The following is a 14508-nucleotide window of genomic DNA, read 5'->3' on the forward strand; positions in this document are numbered from 1 at the left end:
ATTATTAGCTAACATACACTTTTATATTCAAATGTTCTCAATTGTCCCAAGTAAGACCTCCCCCCGACACACACGGCCCATCCTGGATCCAGTCAAAAGTCACACCTTCCCTTTGTTCCCTTCAGTCTCTCTTAATTCAGAAGTCCTCCCCTACCCCCTTGCCATTTTTTGTCTTTCAGGACATGGATAAATTTGGATATAGCCCAGGCCATTTGCCTTATAGAATACCCCCCCAGCACCTTGATTTGTCTGATAACCCCCCCCCCATGATAAGATTCAGGTTAAAAGGTTTTGGCAGAAGGCACTTGAGTAATGTGCACAACTGTGGTGTCCCAGCGGGAGGCACAGAATGCCAGTGGGTCCCCTTGTTGGTTACGTGAGGGCTTGGCCACTTGGGGAAGGTAGTGTCTGTCCGCCCTGCCTCTCGAGCGAATGGTACCCTTTTCCATCTGTAATGAATAAAGATTCTGAGAGGATTCCTTGAGATCCTGTGAATATCCTGTTCATCAACCTTGCACTCAGCGGTTTTAGCGTTATTCTTGCCTGAATCCGTTCTAGCAGTGTTTCCAAAATTGTGCCTTTGGGTGAGAACACAGATGGTCAAAATGTCTGAACTCCTTTCCTTAGGTCACACAGCTCCTAGTGAGGGAACCAGAGGGATGAACCTGGATTGTGGGGCTCCCAAGCCTGCACTGTCATCCGTTACACGTGGTGCCAAGTGTCTCCATACAAGGTGCTGATGCCACCAAACTGCCCTGATTCCTGTCGTCCTGGCACCCAGCCTGGTTGGCACAGCGGATAATGAAGCAGGTAATTAGTTCTATAAAGGCTATGACAGGAGACAACCGGGGTGATAGGAAAGAATTCCTTAAAGCTGACACCAGATGGGGACAGGGTGGTGGTAGGGGTGACAAGTATTTCAGACAGGATGAACTGCATGAACAAGCCCAGAGGTCAGAGAGGAATTCACCTGTTAGGCAGGGACTGTCGTGATCGCCAATTTGCAGGTAGGAAGACAGGGTCACCGACAATGACTTGCCCAAGGTCTCAGAGCCAATAAGCAGTAGAGCTGGGATGCCAACAAAGTCTGATGTAGGGCCTGGGCTCTTGACACTATGCCATACACCTGGAGGCAGGATGCAAACTACTCTCCTTTCACTGAAGAAGGTGAGGCTCAGAGAGGTTAAGTGGCTTGCTCAGGGTCTCGCGGCCAGAAGGCGCCACCAAACTCTTGTGACCACAGGCTCATTCTTCCCCTCAGCCACACAGCGGAGGCCCAAGCCGGCCCACTTCAGATCTTCCTTACGGATGTCCCCTAAGAGCATTGCTCCCAGCTGTCTTCAGCAGCCCTGCTATCTCTAATTACCCCGGGGGCCCTCCCACTCAGCAGTCTCTCTGCTCTGAGGCAGGGAAGAAAGGTCTACCATTCTTCAAGCTCTCCCTCCCTCCTCACTTCTCCCCACAAAGCTGTAAAAATGATCCCATGCCACACTATGAAGTAAAATCAAATAAACCTCCTCTCCGCTTTGCTCCAGCTCTCTCTCCTTCTGTCTCCAGCCTAACTCCTGTCTCACCGAGGGTGGAATTTTCCATTTGTGGGAGTGGGGGCTGAAGGACAGGAACAAGGCTGCAGAGCAGATTTCCCGGTGCATCCTGACCCCCTCAATCAGAAGCTCAAGGGCTGGGACAGGAAATGCACATTTTACGCTTTCACCAGATAGTAGTTTTATCCACTGAAGTTTGAGAACCACTTCTGAAGAGAAGTACGCCTCAAGACTCTGTCCTTGGCCCGCTTGTAGTCACACTTTCCACAATCTTCAGTCCTTCAGGCATAACAAACTTCTATCTACGACTCTTTCCTCAAATCAGTTCCTCCTTCTGGAGCTCTTAGAGAATGGTACCACCACTGCCCTACATATTCAAGTCCAAAATGTGAGCATCAGTCTTGCTTCCTTCTCACCATCTCCCCTGTATCAGTTACCAACTGCTGCATAACAAGTCATACATACATATATATGTGTGTGTATACATACATACATACACACACACACACACACACACACACTCACAGTGGTTAAAACGACAATGGTTTATTATTTCTCATGAGTCTTCTCTAGTTTTACCTGGGCTCACTCATATGGCATCGTTCGGGGGGAATGGAGGAGAAGATTTTCATTTTCATGTGTGCCTCAATTTCTCTCCATGTGGCCACTGTCTCTCCACGTGGTCGCTCATCATTCAGTGGTCTAGCCTGAGCACCCTTCCATGACAGCTGGACAAGGCTTGGAGCTGGCGCAGGATCTCTTTCTCACATTGTACTGGTCAAAGCAAGTCCCAAGGGCAGCCTAGATTCCAGGGGCAGGGAAACAGAGGCCACATCTAGATGGGTGGTGTGGCAGGCTTGCACAAAGATGGCGGCAAAGGCTGGCGGCCATTGCTGGAAACATTCATGATGTCTCCCTCCATGTCCAATCAGACAGCAAGTCCTGTGGCCTCCTCTGTGTGATGTGATGGTGTAGTTCCCTAAATGGCCCCAATACGTCACCCCACTGTGAGCAGGGTCTCCGTTCTACCCCTGGACTCTGGGCTCCGGCATGTGACAGACTTTGCTAATGAGATGTTAGCCAATGTGAGCTAACACAAAACAGGTACTTGCCAGTTTTCACTTTCTTTGCTTACTCCTCTGCCCTCACTATGAGAACACCTCTGGGCTAGCCTGCAGAAGGAAGACATACAGGGCCAGGCCAAGTTACCTACGTGGTCTCAGCCAAGCCCATCCCAAACCAGGGACCCTGAGACACAGGAGAATCCAGCCAAGTGGTGCAGAGCCCCCAATCAGACCCACAGGTGACCACCAGGTGTGTGAGTGAGTCCAGAAGAACCATCCAGCCAACCCACAGGCTCAGGAGCTAAATGAACACTTACTGTGTTAAGCCCCCAAGTTTGGGGTGCCAGCAGACAGCCGTCGCTGCATGACCTCACCGTCCTGCGACCCTCACCCTCCTTGGCCTGCAGCGGTTTCCGATCAGCCCTGCTAGGCTGTGCAGCCAGAACAGGCATCCCTCAGCCCGCAGAGGCTCAAGGCAGCAGAGAGCATTTTTGGCTCCAACTACTCACACAGGTTCACTGGCACAGACCTGCTCATCATTCCTCAGGGATACATGACAGGAGCCCTACCGTCTCACGTTGTTACTGTATGAACACAGGCTCCAAAGGTGGAGCGTGTGAATTGTATGATCTTAAACGCTTCCACCCAGAAACAACCCCTGTGCGCACAGCTTCCATCATGAGAATCGGTCACACGGTCATACCCAAAAAAGGAATAGGGAGTGCGGTCGGTGGCATGCGGCTGGAAGGAGAAGAGACCAGGGAGTGGCCGGCACAGGACTGTCTCTGCTACACGTCTTACGGTCCTTTCCCCTCACGATTCAGACTGGGTCACTGCTACTCGGGCACCTTCCATGGCCCCCTATGGCCCAAGCTAGCACCAATCTTGACGTGGTTTTCGGTGGCCCCCATACTCATTTTACTTCTCCCACCCCATCTCTTGCTGCATGGCACTGTGCACGCCGAACTCTATCTAAAACAGATCAGCAGGTATGTCCTTGGCACCCCCACCATTACTCTGTGGCCACACAGGTCTTTCACTATGACCGTCCTTCCCCGCTGGCCCTCCTCTGGGACAGGTCACCCCTCCACATCATCCCACGGAAGCCAATTCTGGCCCGTGGAATCCACTGCCTTCTCCTTTCCCGAACATGGCATGTTCCAGAAGTCTGAGCCCAGTTTTCCGTTTTAGTAACTCGGAAAGTGTGAATGCTGCAAACTTACCCAGAATTGGCATTTGAAAGTCTATTTACATCTCCTTTACATTTATTTAGTTTGGGGAGTTGGATAGATTTTAATTTTAAAATTTTTATTTCAGTCCCCCTGACTGAAGGTGGCAACGAGGACTAAGACAACAAAGCGAGAGCTGGAAATGTTGTCATTTCAAATGTGGAAAACTTAGTACGTGCCAAAAGATTTAATTAGCTACATTTTAAAATGTTTTTAAAAATAAGTTTGTAAAAGTAGAGACACAGCAGAAAGATCAGTGGTTGCCAGGGGTTGGGTGGGGGAAGGGATGAACAGGCGGAGGGCCGGTTTTGAGGGCGGGGAGACTATCCTGTGTCACGTGTGATGGTGAATACTTGACATTACGCAACGTATCGAGTCTCACAGAACCTGCAACACCAAGAGTGAACTCTAACTCACACTCCGGAATTTAGTTAATAATAAGGATTCCGTATTATGGTTCACCCATTGTAACAGAAGCCTCCAAAGTGATTAGAGCTCAAATGTGCATTAAGAGTGTGGGGACACCTGTGTGTTTACCTTCTGTAGCTTTGTTTCTCAACCAGCTGCCCATTATGATCACCTGGGAGATCTTAGGCCAGGCACGGGCTCCCCCACAGCCAGTTCAGTTAGAATCTTGGGTGTGGGGCCTTGGCATATAAAGGGGTTTTGAACCCAGTTTCCGAGGTGGGGGGGGTGGGGTTTCTCCAAACCAACAAACAACACTGGGGACGCCAGCCAGGTGTCCCACAGTTCAACTCGGCTCCTCGATTCTGAGGCTGTTCACCTGGAGATAGTGTTCGATTCCACAGGTTACAGGGTCAGTTTTACAAGACTGCCCCCCCTAGCCCCCCTCCCCGAATTAATATGTCAGTTGCAAATCCGGTTGTCACCTATACTTCTGACTGCCTGGCTGTAGTTTGGGGGTGCCAGTGACCCTCCCCTCCTTGGACCACAGACACCCATAAAAAGTCCAGATTGTTTTCTGACCTACTGGCTTCAAATTAGTTTTCCATGACCTACTCCCCCTTTGGATTCGACTGATTTGCTAGAGCGACCCACAGAACTCAGAAAAACTTTCCACTTACCAGATGATGGTTTTTGCTGTAAAAGGATAAAATTCCAGAACAGCCAGGTGGAAGAGGTGCTTAGGGCAAGGTAACGGGGAGAGGGTGCAGGGCTCCCAATGCCCTCACTGGGCACGACTCTCCCCAAACTCTGGGACGTTCACCAACCTGGAAGCTCTCCAAACTCCAAACTGCCAAGACTTCGTTGCTCAGGCACGCTTGATTAAATCATTGGCCGTTGGTGATTGGCTCAAGCTCCAGCCCTCGGAGGTCTGGGGGGGAGGGGAGGAGGGACAAAGTTCCAACCCTCCAATCACAAGGTTGGTTCCCTGGCAACCAGCCCCGGTCCTAACCAGAGGCTCTAAAGTCGCCTCATTAACATAACAAGAGACACCTTAATCACTCTCTTTGGAAATTGCCGGGGTTCTGGGAGCTGGGTGTCGATAACTGGGAAGAGGACCCAACGTGTTTTTTATAAACCACAGCATCACAGCATGTTTTAAAAACCCTCACAGTTCTTTAAAATGACTTTGTATGTCAAATGTAATGTTTATTTTTTAAACGATAAAATCGTCAAAATTTAAAAAAAGGAAAGAAATAAAAACCCTTCGGGGTCAGACTCCCTAGCGTGGGGATGAATGATATCGGTGAGGGCAGATGACACGCGGCCTTACAGCCCATGCCCAGAAGTCGGAGGTTGTGTTCAAATCCTGCCTCTAACTCGCATGAACTGAATACCATTGGGCCAGTGCCTTCCCATCTACGGCCTCGGTTTGCTCATCTGTAAAATGGGGATGTTAAAGGCATATTCCTCCCACCCCGTGTGGTTCCTGTGGGGATAAAGCACTGTAATTCATGCAAAGCACCAAGCACAGAGCATCCAGAGAGCAAAGATCCGATACGAGCTTGTGTTTAAGTAAACTCAGGGTCATACGTGAGAGCTGCAGACGTGAGATCCGGCGCCGTATTTACAAATGCTGGAACAGAAGCCTACACCGGGAAAGTTGCGCAAAATCCCTCGGCAGGTTAGCGGATGAAACAGGACTAGCACCTGGGGCAAGCTGGTCAAACATTTAGACGCTGACTCAGCAAGACCACAGCATTTTAACCCCCTGCCAGGTAGAGTAAACACTTTCTTTTGAGGTGACTGCAGTTCTGCCTTTCACCATTAGGTGGCGCTCTCCCCCCACATATGATGGAAGTAGTCAGGAAATGACCAAAAAATTAAGTTTAGGTGTAGGGAATTTTCTACTTCTTTCCCTGGAAACAGCAAAAATATCTAACAAAGAGCTATCTATATGCACCGCGAAAATATCTAACAAAGAGCTGTTTATGTACATTTAACTTAAAATGGAGTCAAAAATAAGGTTCATATCGAGTACATATAGGGAAGCCTACCAGTGTTGGTTAAAAATGAGGATTCCTGAATGCCAGGTGTCTGCATTCAAATTCCAGCTCTCTGTTTACCAGCTATCAAGTCTTTTCTTCACCCTTCAGCTTCTTCTTTCATAAAATAGCAATAATAATATTAACTACCTGAAAGGGTTAGTTGTTGGGAGGATTAAACACGTTGGCATTCCCATAGGTGCACACTCATATCTTATTGTGGCTTTAACTTGCATTTCCCTAGTGTGTAATTATGTCGAACAGCTTTTCATGTGCTCATTTGCTGTTAGCGTAGCTTCTTCAACGAAATGTCTGCTCAGATCCTAAGCCCAATTTAAAAACATTTTTGATTGTTTCATATTGCATTTCAAGAATCCTATATATTCTGCATACAAGTCCTTCATCAATTAATTATATGTTTGGCAAATAGTTTTTCCTAGTCTGTGGCTTGTCTTTCCATTCTCTTAAAGAACGTCTTTTGAAGAGCTGTTCTTAATTCCAATGAGGCCCAGTTTGTTCGTTTTTTCTCTTACGGGTTGTGTTTTTAACATCACTTCTGAGAAATCTTTGCCGAACATAGGTCACAAAGATTTTCTGTTTCTTTCTAGAATCTTTAGAGTTTCAGACTTTATATTTAGGTCTGTAACCCATTTGGAGTTAGTCTTTGTATGTGATTTTGGTATACGGTGCAAGGTGTGGGCTGAAATTCATTTTTTAATTATATGGCTATCCAGTTGTTCCAGCACCATTTGTTGAGAAGACTGTCCTTTCTCCGCAGAATTAACTTTGTGCATTTGTTGAAAATCAGTTGACTGTGAATATGTGGATTTATTTCTGGATTCTTTATTCTGCATGGATCTCTTGGAAGCCTGTGCTATCCCATTGATCTTTGTCTGTTTTTGTGCTGATACCATACCATAGCTTTATAATAAGTCTCGAAGTCAGAAAGTCTAAATCGTCCTCCTTTTTGCTTTTCTAAGTTGTTTTGGCTATTTTCGGTCCTTTGAATTTGCATTTAAATTTTAGAACCAGTTTACTAGTTTCTACCATAAAAAAAAAAAAGAGGCTGCTGGGATGTTCATTGCGGTTTGCTTTGACTCTAACCGGCAATTGGGAAAGAAGTGACATCTTAGCACTATTGAGGTTTCCGGCCCACACACGTAATGTAGTTCTCTATTTAGGTCCTTCTGTATTTCTCTCAGCAACATTTTCTAGCTCTCTTTATTCCCCCAGTCTTCTGTTTCTTTTTGGAGGCTTTCTATTGCTGCATCTTGAACTTCACTTATTTTTTCTTCTCCATTGTCCCAATCTGCCTCGTTATGGCCTGAATGTTTGTACCCCCACCCCAACCCCCAATTTGTATGTTGAAGCCCAGACTCCCCATGTGATGGCGTTAGGAGGTGGGCCTTGGGGAGGTGATGAGGGTGGTCATGGGGTGGGGCCTCGTGATGGGATTAGTGCCCCCTTTCTCCAGGAGAGGAAAGGCCACAGAGGGACACAGAGAGAAGGTGAAGGCGGCCATCTATCAGCCAGCAAGAGAGCCTCACCAGAACGCACTGTGCTGGCACCCTGATCTCGGACTTCCGGCTTCCGGAACTGTGAGAAATGCGTTCCTGGGGGCACCTGGGTGGCTCAGTTGGTCAAGCACCTGACTTCAGCTCAGGTCATGATCTCAGGGTCCTGCGATTGAGCTCTGCTCAGTGGACAGTCTGCTTGTCTCTCTCCCTCTCCCCCTGCTTTTGCTGTTTCTCTCTCTCTCAAATAAATAAATAAAATCTTTTTTAAAAATATGCGTCTGTTGTTTATAAGCCCCCCAGTCCGTGGTGCTCTACAGCAGCCCTGGCTGCATGAAACACACCTGTAATCCCATCTTGTGTATTTGTCATCTCAAGACTTTGTCGTTCCATCTCCCGATGTTCAATTCAGGTGTGGTGTGTGTGTGTGTATCTGCTGTGCTTCTGCTCAACATGTCCTATCTGTGGCCTAGCTTCTTGAATACACAGAACACAGTTGTAATGTTTAAAGTGTCCTCCCCTGCTAATGCTATTATCTGTGTCATTCCTGGTTTGGTTTCAGTTGATTGACACCCCCCCCCATCATGGATCATATTTTCCTGCTTCTTTGCCTGCCTGGTCATTTTTATTAGATGCCAGGCATTGTGAATTTTACCTTATTGAGAGCTGAAAATTTTTTTCTTTTTACAAGTATTCTTGATCTTTTCTCTGGGGCAGGGCTAATTGACTGGAAACATTTTTTATCTTTTGAGATCTGGCTTTTCGATCTTCTCTAGATAGGACCAGAGAGGCATTAAGTCCGTGGCTCATTTTGCCCTAACACCGAGGCAAAACCCTTCTGAGTATTTGACTTGATGCTGCCCGGATTGTGAAATTGTCTACTGTGGTTGGTGGGGTGGACAGCTATTCCCAGCCCCATGGGAGCTCTGGGGATTGTTCCCTCTAACCTCTCAGGATGATTCCTTCCCCAGCCCAGCGTTGTGTCTTCACGTGCCTGCACCGGTGATGCTCTGCTAAGAGGGCGCCTCTGCATATCTCCAGGGCTCGCTTTGGGTAGCCCTCTCCTCTTTGGAGCTCTGTCCTTCAGACTCCAGCCACACTGGCGTCCCGCCTTCCCAGCTCTGTCTCCTCGACACAAGGAGCTCCCGTCCCTGCACTGTGGCCTGGAAGCTTTGTCCGGGGTGAGCTGGGGTAATTGTACAACTTGCTTCGTTTTTTGCTCGTCCCGCAGGGATGACTCTCCTTCGTGGCCTGATGTCCAGTGACTTCAGAATCATTGCTTTATTATATATTTTGAGTGTTTTTGAATTGTTTCAGTTGGGAGGGTCCAGCCAATCTCTTTTATCCAATCTTGACCAGAAGTGAAAGTCCTATTAGGATACAAATATGGAAGAGACATATATTGCCCGCTAGAGTATCTATACTATATACATTAGTGTATATGAAATATATACTATGTATCACTAAAATAAATTTTTGTGAATGTGTATGTGTATGTACATACATGTATATGTGCATACACATATATATTAGTATGGAAGGCTTAACCCAAAAGTAAAAGACTCCCTCTGTGCTCCTCACCCCTCAGTTCCACTCTTATCCCCCCAAGGGTAATCACCCTGGCCCTGGTTCCCGTGTATCCTTCTGGAAGTGTTTCCAGGTGTACAAGTTACATATCTATCTGTGCGTGTTACAAATATATCATACCGTGTAAACTGTCCTGTATCTTGCTTTTCTTCACTTATATCTTAGGAATCAATTCTTATCAGCAACAACAGGTCCATCTTCTTTTTATGCGGCAGCCTAAAAAGCCATAAAAAGATGACTTTTTATTTTAGCCACCCTGTACTGAGGGACAGTGGTTAGTTCTTTTTTCGCTGCTACGACCAACGCAGCAGTGAACACACAGCCGCGTGTGCACACACTTAGCCTTCATGGAGGCATGTATCTGCAGGGAGATTTCCAGAAAGATTGCTGGGTTATTAGACACCAGCCAGGGCTGGTGCTCTAAGCTCCCAAAAGATACCTTCTTAAATTCAAAGGGGGGGGGGACGTGTTTTATTGTAAAATGCAGGTTTGGATTTTGAATGACACAGTCTGACATAGATGCTGAATTGAAAGCAAATTCTTTCTGGATTTTCTGTTTCCCCCCGTGTGTGTCCCTGTGTTGCTGTTTTTCTAAGCACTGCTTGGAGCCCCCTCCAGTCCCCAGTTTGGGCAGCCCGGCAGGCTCAGGTGCAAGATCCCTGCCTGCCCACAGGGGGCGCCCAAGGAATGCTTGCTGATTTGATCTGTTCGCTGCAGAAAGTTCTGTGGGACGGCGCTGCTCCAGCCTCACCTAAGCAAGACAGTCTCAATGATGCTTTTCTTCCGTACGCTGTTGGGTTTCCTATTAAATTCACAGATGCGAAGCTGTCCCCTTTGAAGCACGTGCCAGGCAGAGATTGTGGTAGAATAGTCGGTGTTGGACACGGTGTCTCCAGTTTGGGAGGCAGAGCTGGCAGTGGACGGGGACCCCCCCCGCCAGGGGGGGGTTGTCACTTCAGTGACTCTCACCATCCACTTCCTGCAGAGATTCCAGAAAGAGAATGCGTTTTCCGTCAGCAGGCTTTAAAAGAGATTGAAAGAAAAGCCAAAAACAAAAAAAACTTGTGGTGAATGAGAGGTCTCTAATCAGTGGCTACCTAGCGCATGTGACAGCCAAAGTAGATAATTGTTTTAACACCCCGTCCTCTCTACAACAGTATTTTGGGTGATAGTTTTGTTCCTGGTTAGTTTCAATACAACAGACAAATACAGAGATTACCTTTCAGTTTTAAAGACACTGAGTTCAGAGAAGAGTTCATGTATGAACTAAAATGTCCACTTTCCAAATTAAAGTATCACACCCCTAAGGTCATGTGCTCCTTTGCCGTTGTCCATTCTGGGCACAAGCGGTCACACAGAATGACAGAATGGACGTAACCAAGTTCTGGTTTCTTCCTGTCTTGGCTCTCCTTGTATATCTCGAGCCTACTGCCTGAACACAGGTGCGCAAAGCACCCCAAGGCATTGGAGACGAAAATTGCATCCAAAGAGAGCGCCACTGATTCCCAAGCTTTAGGAACTTACTCTCAAAACAATGCAGTGAGTCTGTGTGTGTGGTGCTGACTGTGTAGCTAGGAGTCCTCTGAATTAACGTCTATGTATGCTCTATTTAGTAGAGAATAAGCAATAAAAATAGGCTTAATTTGAAACTTACATTTTATTAAAACCCACCAGTATCTGAAACAGAATTATCACAGGACCCTGCAGTTCCCTTCCCTGATATATATTCAGGAGGACTGGAAACTTGGACACAAATGTTCATAGCAGCATTATTCACGATGTCCAAATGTCCTTCCACAGATGAGTGGATACGCAAGAGTGGTCGCTCTCACAATGGAGTATTATTCTGCCACAAAAAGGAATGAAGTACTGATAGCTGCTAAGATGTGGATGAACCTTGGAAATGCCATGGTCCTACCCTTGGCGAGGCACTACTAAAAGTCAAAGTTATGGGGCGCCTGGGTGGCGCAGTCGTTAAGCGTCTGCCTTTGGCTCAGGGCGTGATCCCAGCGTTCTGGGATCGAGCCCCACATCAGGCTCCTGCGATGGGAGCCTGCTTCTTCCTCTCCCACTCCCCCCTGCTTGTGTTCCCTCTCTCGCTGGCTGTCTCTGTCAAATAAATAAATAAATAAAATCTTTAAAAAAAAAAAGTCAAAGTTATACTCCAAAGGCCTTACTTTTAGTATTTTTCACTTGCTAAATTTTTGGAAGTTGGAGTCTTTTGGACTGGGTGGTCAGGCTTACCATTCCTTTTTCCATTGAGCTATAGCCAACTGTTCTCAGTTTATCTTTCTCATTTAATGGCTTCTGACGTTCTTCTGTTCATCCGTCTACCCATCCATCCACCCACCCACCCACTCATCCTTCCATTTTTCTCACTCATTCAACACACTCCAGTTGTGCACCTGCTATGTTCCAGGTATTCTACTAAGTGCTGTGGATGCAATGACAAGAAAAATCCAAACAAGGTCCTTTCCCTCCCAGAACTTACTTCAGAGTCTCACTACTCCAAGTGTGGCCCCTGGACCAGCCTCCACTGGGGACTTGTAAGAAATGCAGCATCTCCGGGCCTGCCCCAGCCCGACTCAACGAAAATCTGCTTGCATGTGCTTTTATCTGCATAGACAATCTCTGGAAATAATATAAATATCTGATAATAGTAGTTATATCTAGGAAGACTGGACATAGCTAGGGATGATGAGAAAAATCTAAATCTTACTTTATATCCTTAGATATTGGTCACATCGTTATTTTTGGACATGAACCTTTCATGCTTCCAACATACCCTGAATCTTTTTGGCCCATTTCTTGACCGCCCTGGATGTGCATGTGCTTCCTGTACAGTGTGGTGTCTCCTCTTAAAGGATCCTACAAAGGAAAGCGTTGTAGGTGTGTAGGGGGTCCAGAGCCCACCCTATTAGATAGGGGTGGGCCTCAAGCCTTTCATTCTAAGTTCGCTGTGGAAATTCAATGAGTATATGTAAAACATCAAATATACAGAAGGTGCTTACTATTATCTTCTTCTGCCTTGGTCATTTATAGCCACTGTTTTTGGTCGTAATTAGGGAAAGAAACACTTCTTTGAGGGTTAGGCTCCTCTTTTTCCTATAGCAGAAGGGGGAAAGGCCCCGCACATCAACCACCCCTCTTGTTCTGTACCTTGAGATCTCGTTGCCACTCCCACTAGCCCAAGAGGGGGCAAGTTTCTTGATGGGTAAAACCATTGGTAGAGATGAGAGGGTCAAATATTCTTTCTGGCACAATCCAGCTCTTGATTCTAGATGCCCATTCATTAATTCATTCGTCAGTGTGCTGGTTGCTGGGGCTTAGTGGTGAGCCAGAGAGACATGGTCTCTGCCTCATGGTCCCTCCCACGCTCCCTTTACTGAGTTAAGGTGTGTTGAAGTATGACTTACATACAGTAAAATTCCCCCTTTTTAGTGGACAGCTCTGTGTCCACTACACTGTCACCGCCCCCACGTTTTCCCATGCTCCTTTGCGGTCAGCCCACCTCCCCACACCCCCAGCCCCTGGCATCCCCTGGTCTGTCTTTTGTCCACGTGGATCTGTCTTTCCAGAATGCCTTCTAAGTGGAATGGTACAGGATGTGGTCTTCTGAGTCTAGCGGCTTCTATTTGGCTTAATCCATTTGAGACTCCTTTTTTGCTACGGAGTAGTATCCCGTCCCACGGATGCCCCACTTTGGTGTCGTCTTGGGGACAAAGAGGGAAGGAAGACGACTAACCCCGAGCAGATGATCCCTGAGCTGACAGAGTTTCCCGAAGTGGACCACATTACATTTTCTCCCAGAGGCAGAGTTAGGTGTGACAGGCCGATATGATTACTGTGGAACAATAGATCAATACCATTTCGTGCATCTCCAAGTGTGCGACTTGAGAAACTCCCCTTCACTTTGTTTTTTGCATGTGTTTCCATTGGGACAATATGGCTCCAGCCAGCCTGAAATGAGCAAGAGCCCAGTGAAGCCCCGCTCCCCCAGCCTTTATGACAACAGTGCCCGAGTCATAGAGCTCTGGCCCATCCCTAGGAGAAGATCCTTCCCCTTCCTGCCGTGCCTTGGCCCCTCAGAGTTTTGCCCAAGGGCAGCTGATGGGGGAGAATGGAATTTCTTGGAACCACTCAGACCACCAATTACTGTGGCCCCAAGAAAGCCTGTGGCTTCAGTGCGCTGCCCCCGGCCGCGCCGGCCTCGGAGATCCAGGAATGTTACCAGCCCTATTACCTGCCTGGGTCCCGCTACCTCAACTCATGGGGACCCAGCCTCTTCTACAAGATCTCCAATGCCCAGACCTGCATGGATGAGGGAGCAACGTGCCGCAGCGCCCTGAGGCCGCCCACCATCCTGCCAGCACTCCGCTCAGCCCTCTTCTGTCGCTACAGCCCCCACGACTGGGACAGGTCCAACGAGCTGCAGATGCGCGGGGCCGAGGCCTCTCGGCTGTGGGCCAGCCGACTGACCGGCGACTCCATGAGGCTCATGCAGGACAAGGACCAGCTGACCCGCCAGATGCAGGAGGGGACCAGCCGGAACCTGGGCCAGAGGCTGTCGGACATCGGCTTCTGGAAGTCCGAGCTGGGCTATGAGCTGGAGAGGCTTCTGAAGGAGAACCACAGCTTGGAGACAGTCAAGAGGCAGCTGGAGTGTGCGGCCGAGGAGCTCAACTGTCCGCTGCAGGTGAGTGTGGGTCAGGAGGGGCCGTGGCAGCCGCTGGGAGGGCAGCCCTGGGCACTCCGCTCCTCTCCAGGGAAGGTCAAGGCCACGGGCACTTTGCAGGTCGGTTCTCCCTGCATCATCATCTGCGCTTAGTTCCTACAGCCCAGGATTATCCCAGTCGGATCAGAGTTCCTCAGACTGAACAGGATTTCCTTTGCTCCTTGAAACACAGCAGAACTGCAGGGGTTTTACCCAGACATTCCGCGTGTGCTTGTGTGGGCATGTGCGTGCACGCACGCGGGGGGCTCTGTACAGGGTATACTTAAAATAATTGCTGTATTTTTCTCCATAGCCCTGAGTACCCTCTAACATACCCTCTAACTTACGCATGTATTTATTTATCGTTTTGCGCCCTGAGCTAGACTCTAAGTGCCACGAGGGTGGG

The 14508-nt window shown here is 48.1% G+C and overlaps 1 protein-coding gene across 1 annotated transcript in view; it reads left to right on the plus strand.

Annotated features, from left to right (window-relative positions):
- TEKT5 (tektin 5) overlaps window positions 1-14508 on the plus strand; it is a 49987-nt gene that overhangs the window by 340 nt on the left and 35139 nt on the right. The window contains exons 2-3 of the mRNA XM_019803163.2: window positions 628-810; window positions 13344-14084. Of these exons, the coding sequence (XP_019658722.1) occupies window positions 13509-14084 (576 nt within the window). The 5' untranslated portion in view covers window positions 628-810; window positions 13344-13508. The remainder of the gene's footprint in view (window positions 1-627; window positions 811-13343; window positions 14085-14508) is intronic.

The sequence above is a fragment of the Ailuropoda melanoleuca genome, chromosome 10 (genome assembly GCF_002007445.2).
Source record: "Ailuropoda melanoleuca isolate Jingjing chromosome 10, ASM200744v2, whole genome shotgun sequence".
In the NCBI taxonomy this organism is placed as follows: Eukaryota; Metazoa; Chordata; class Mammalia; order Carnivora; family Ursidae; genus Ailuropoda; species Ailuropoda melanoleuca.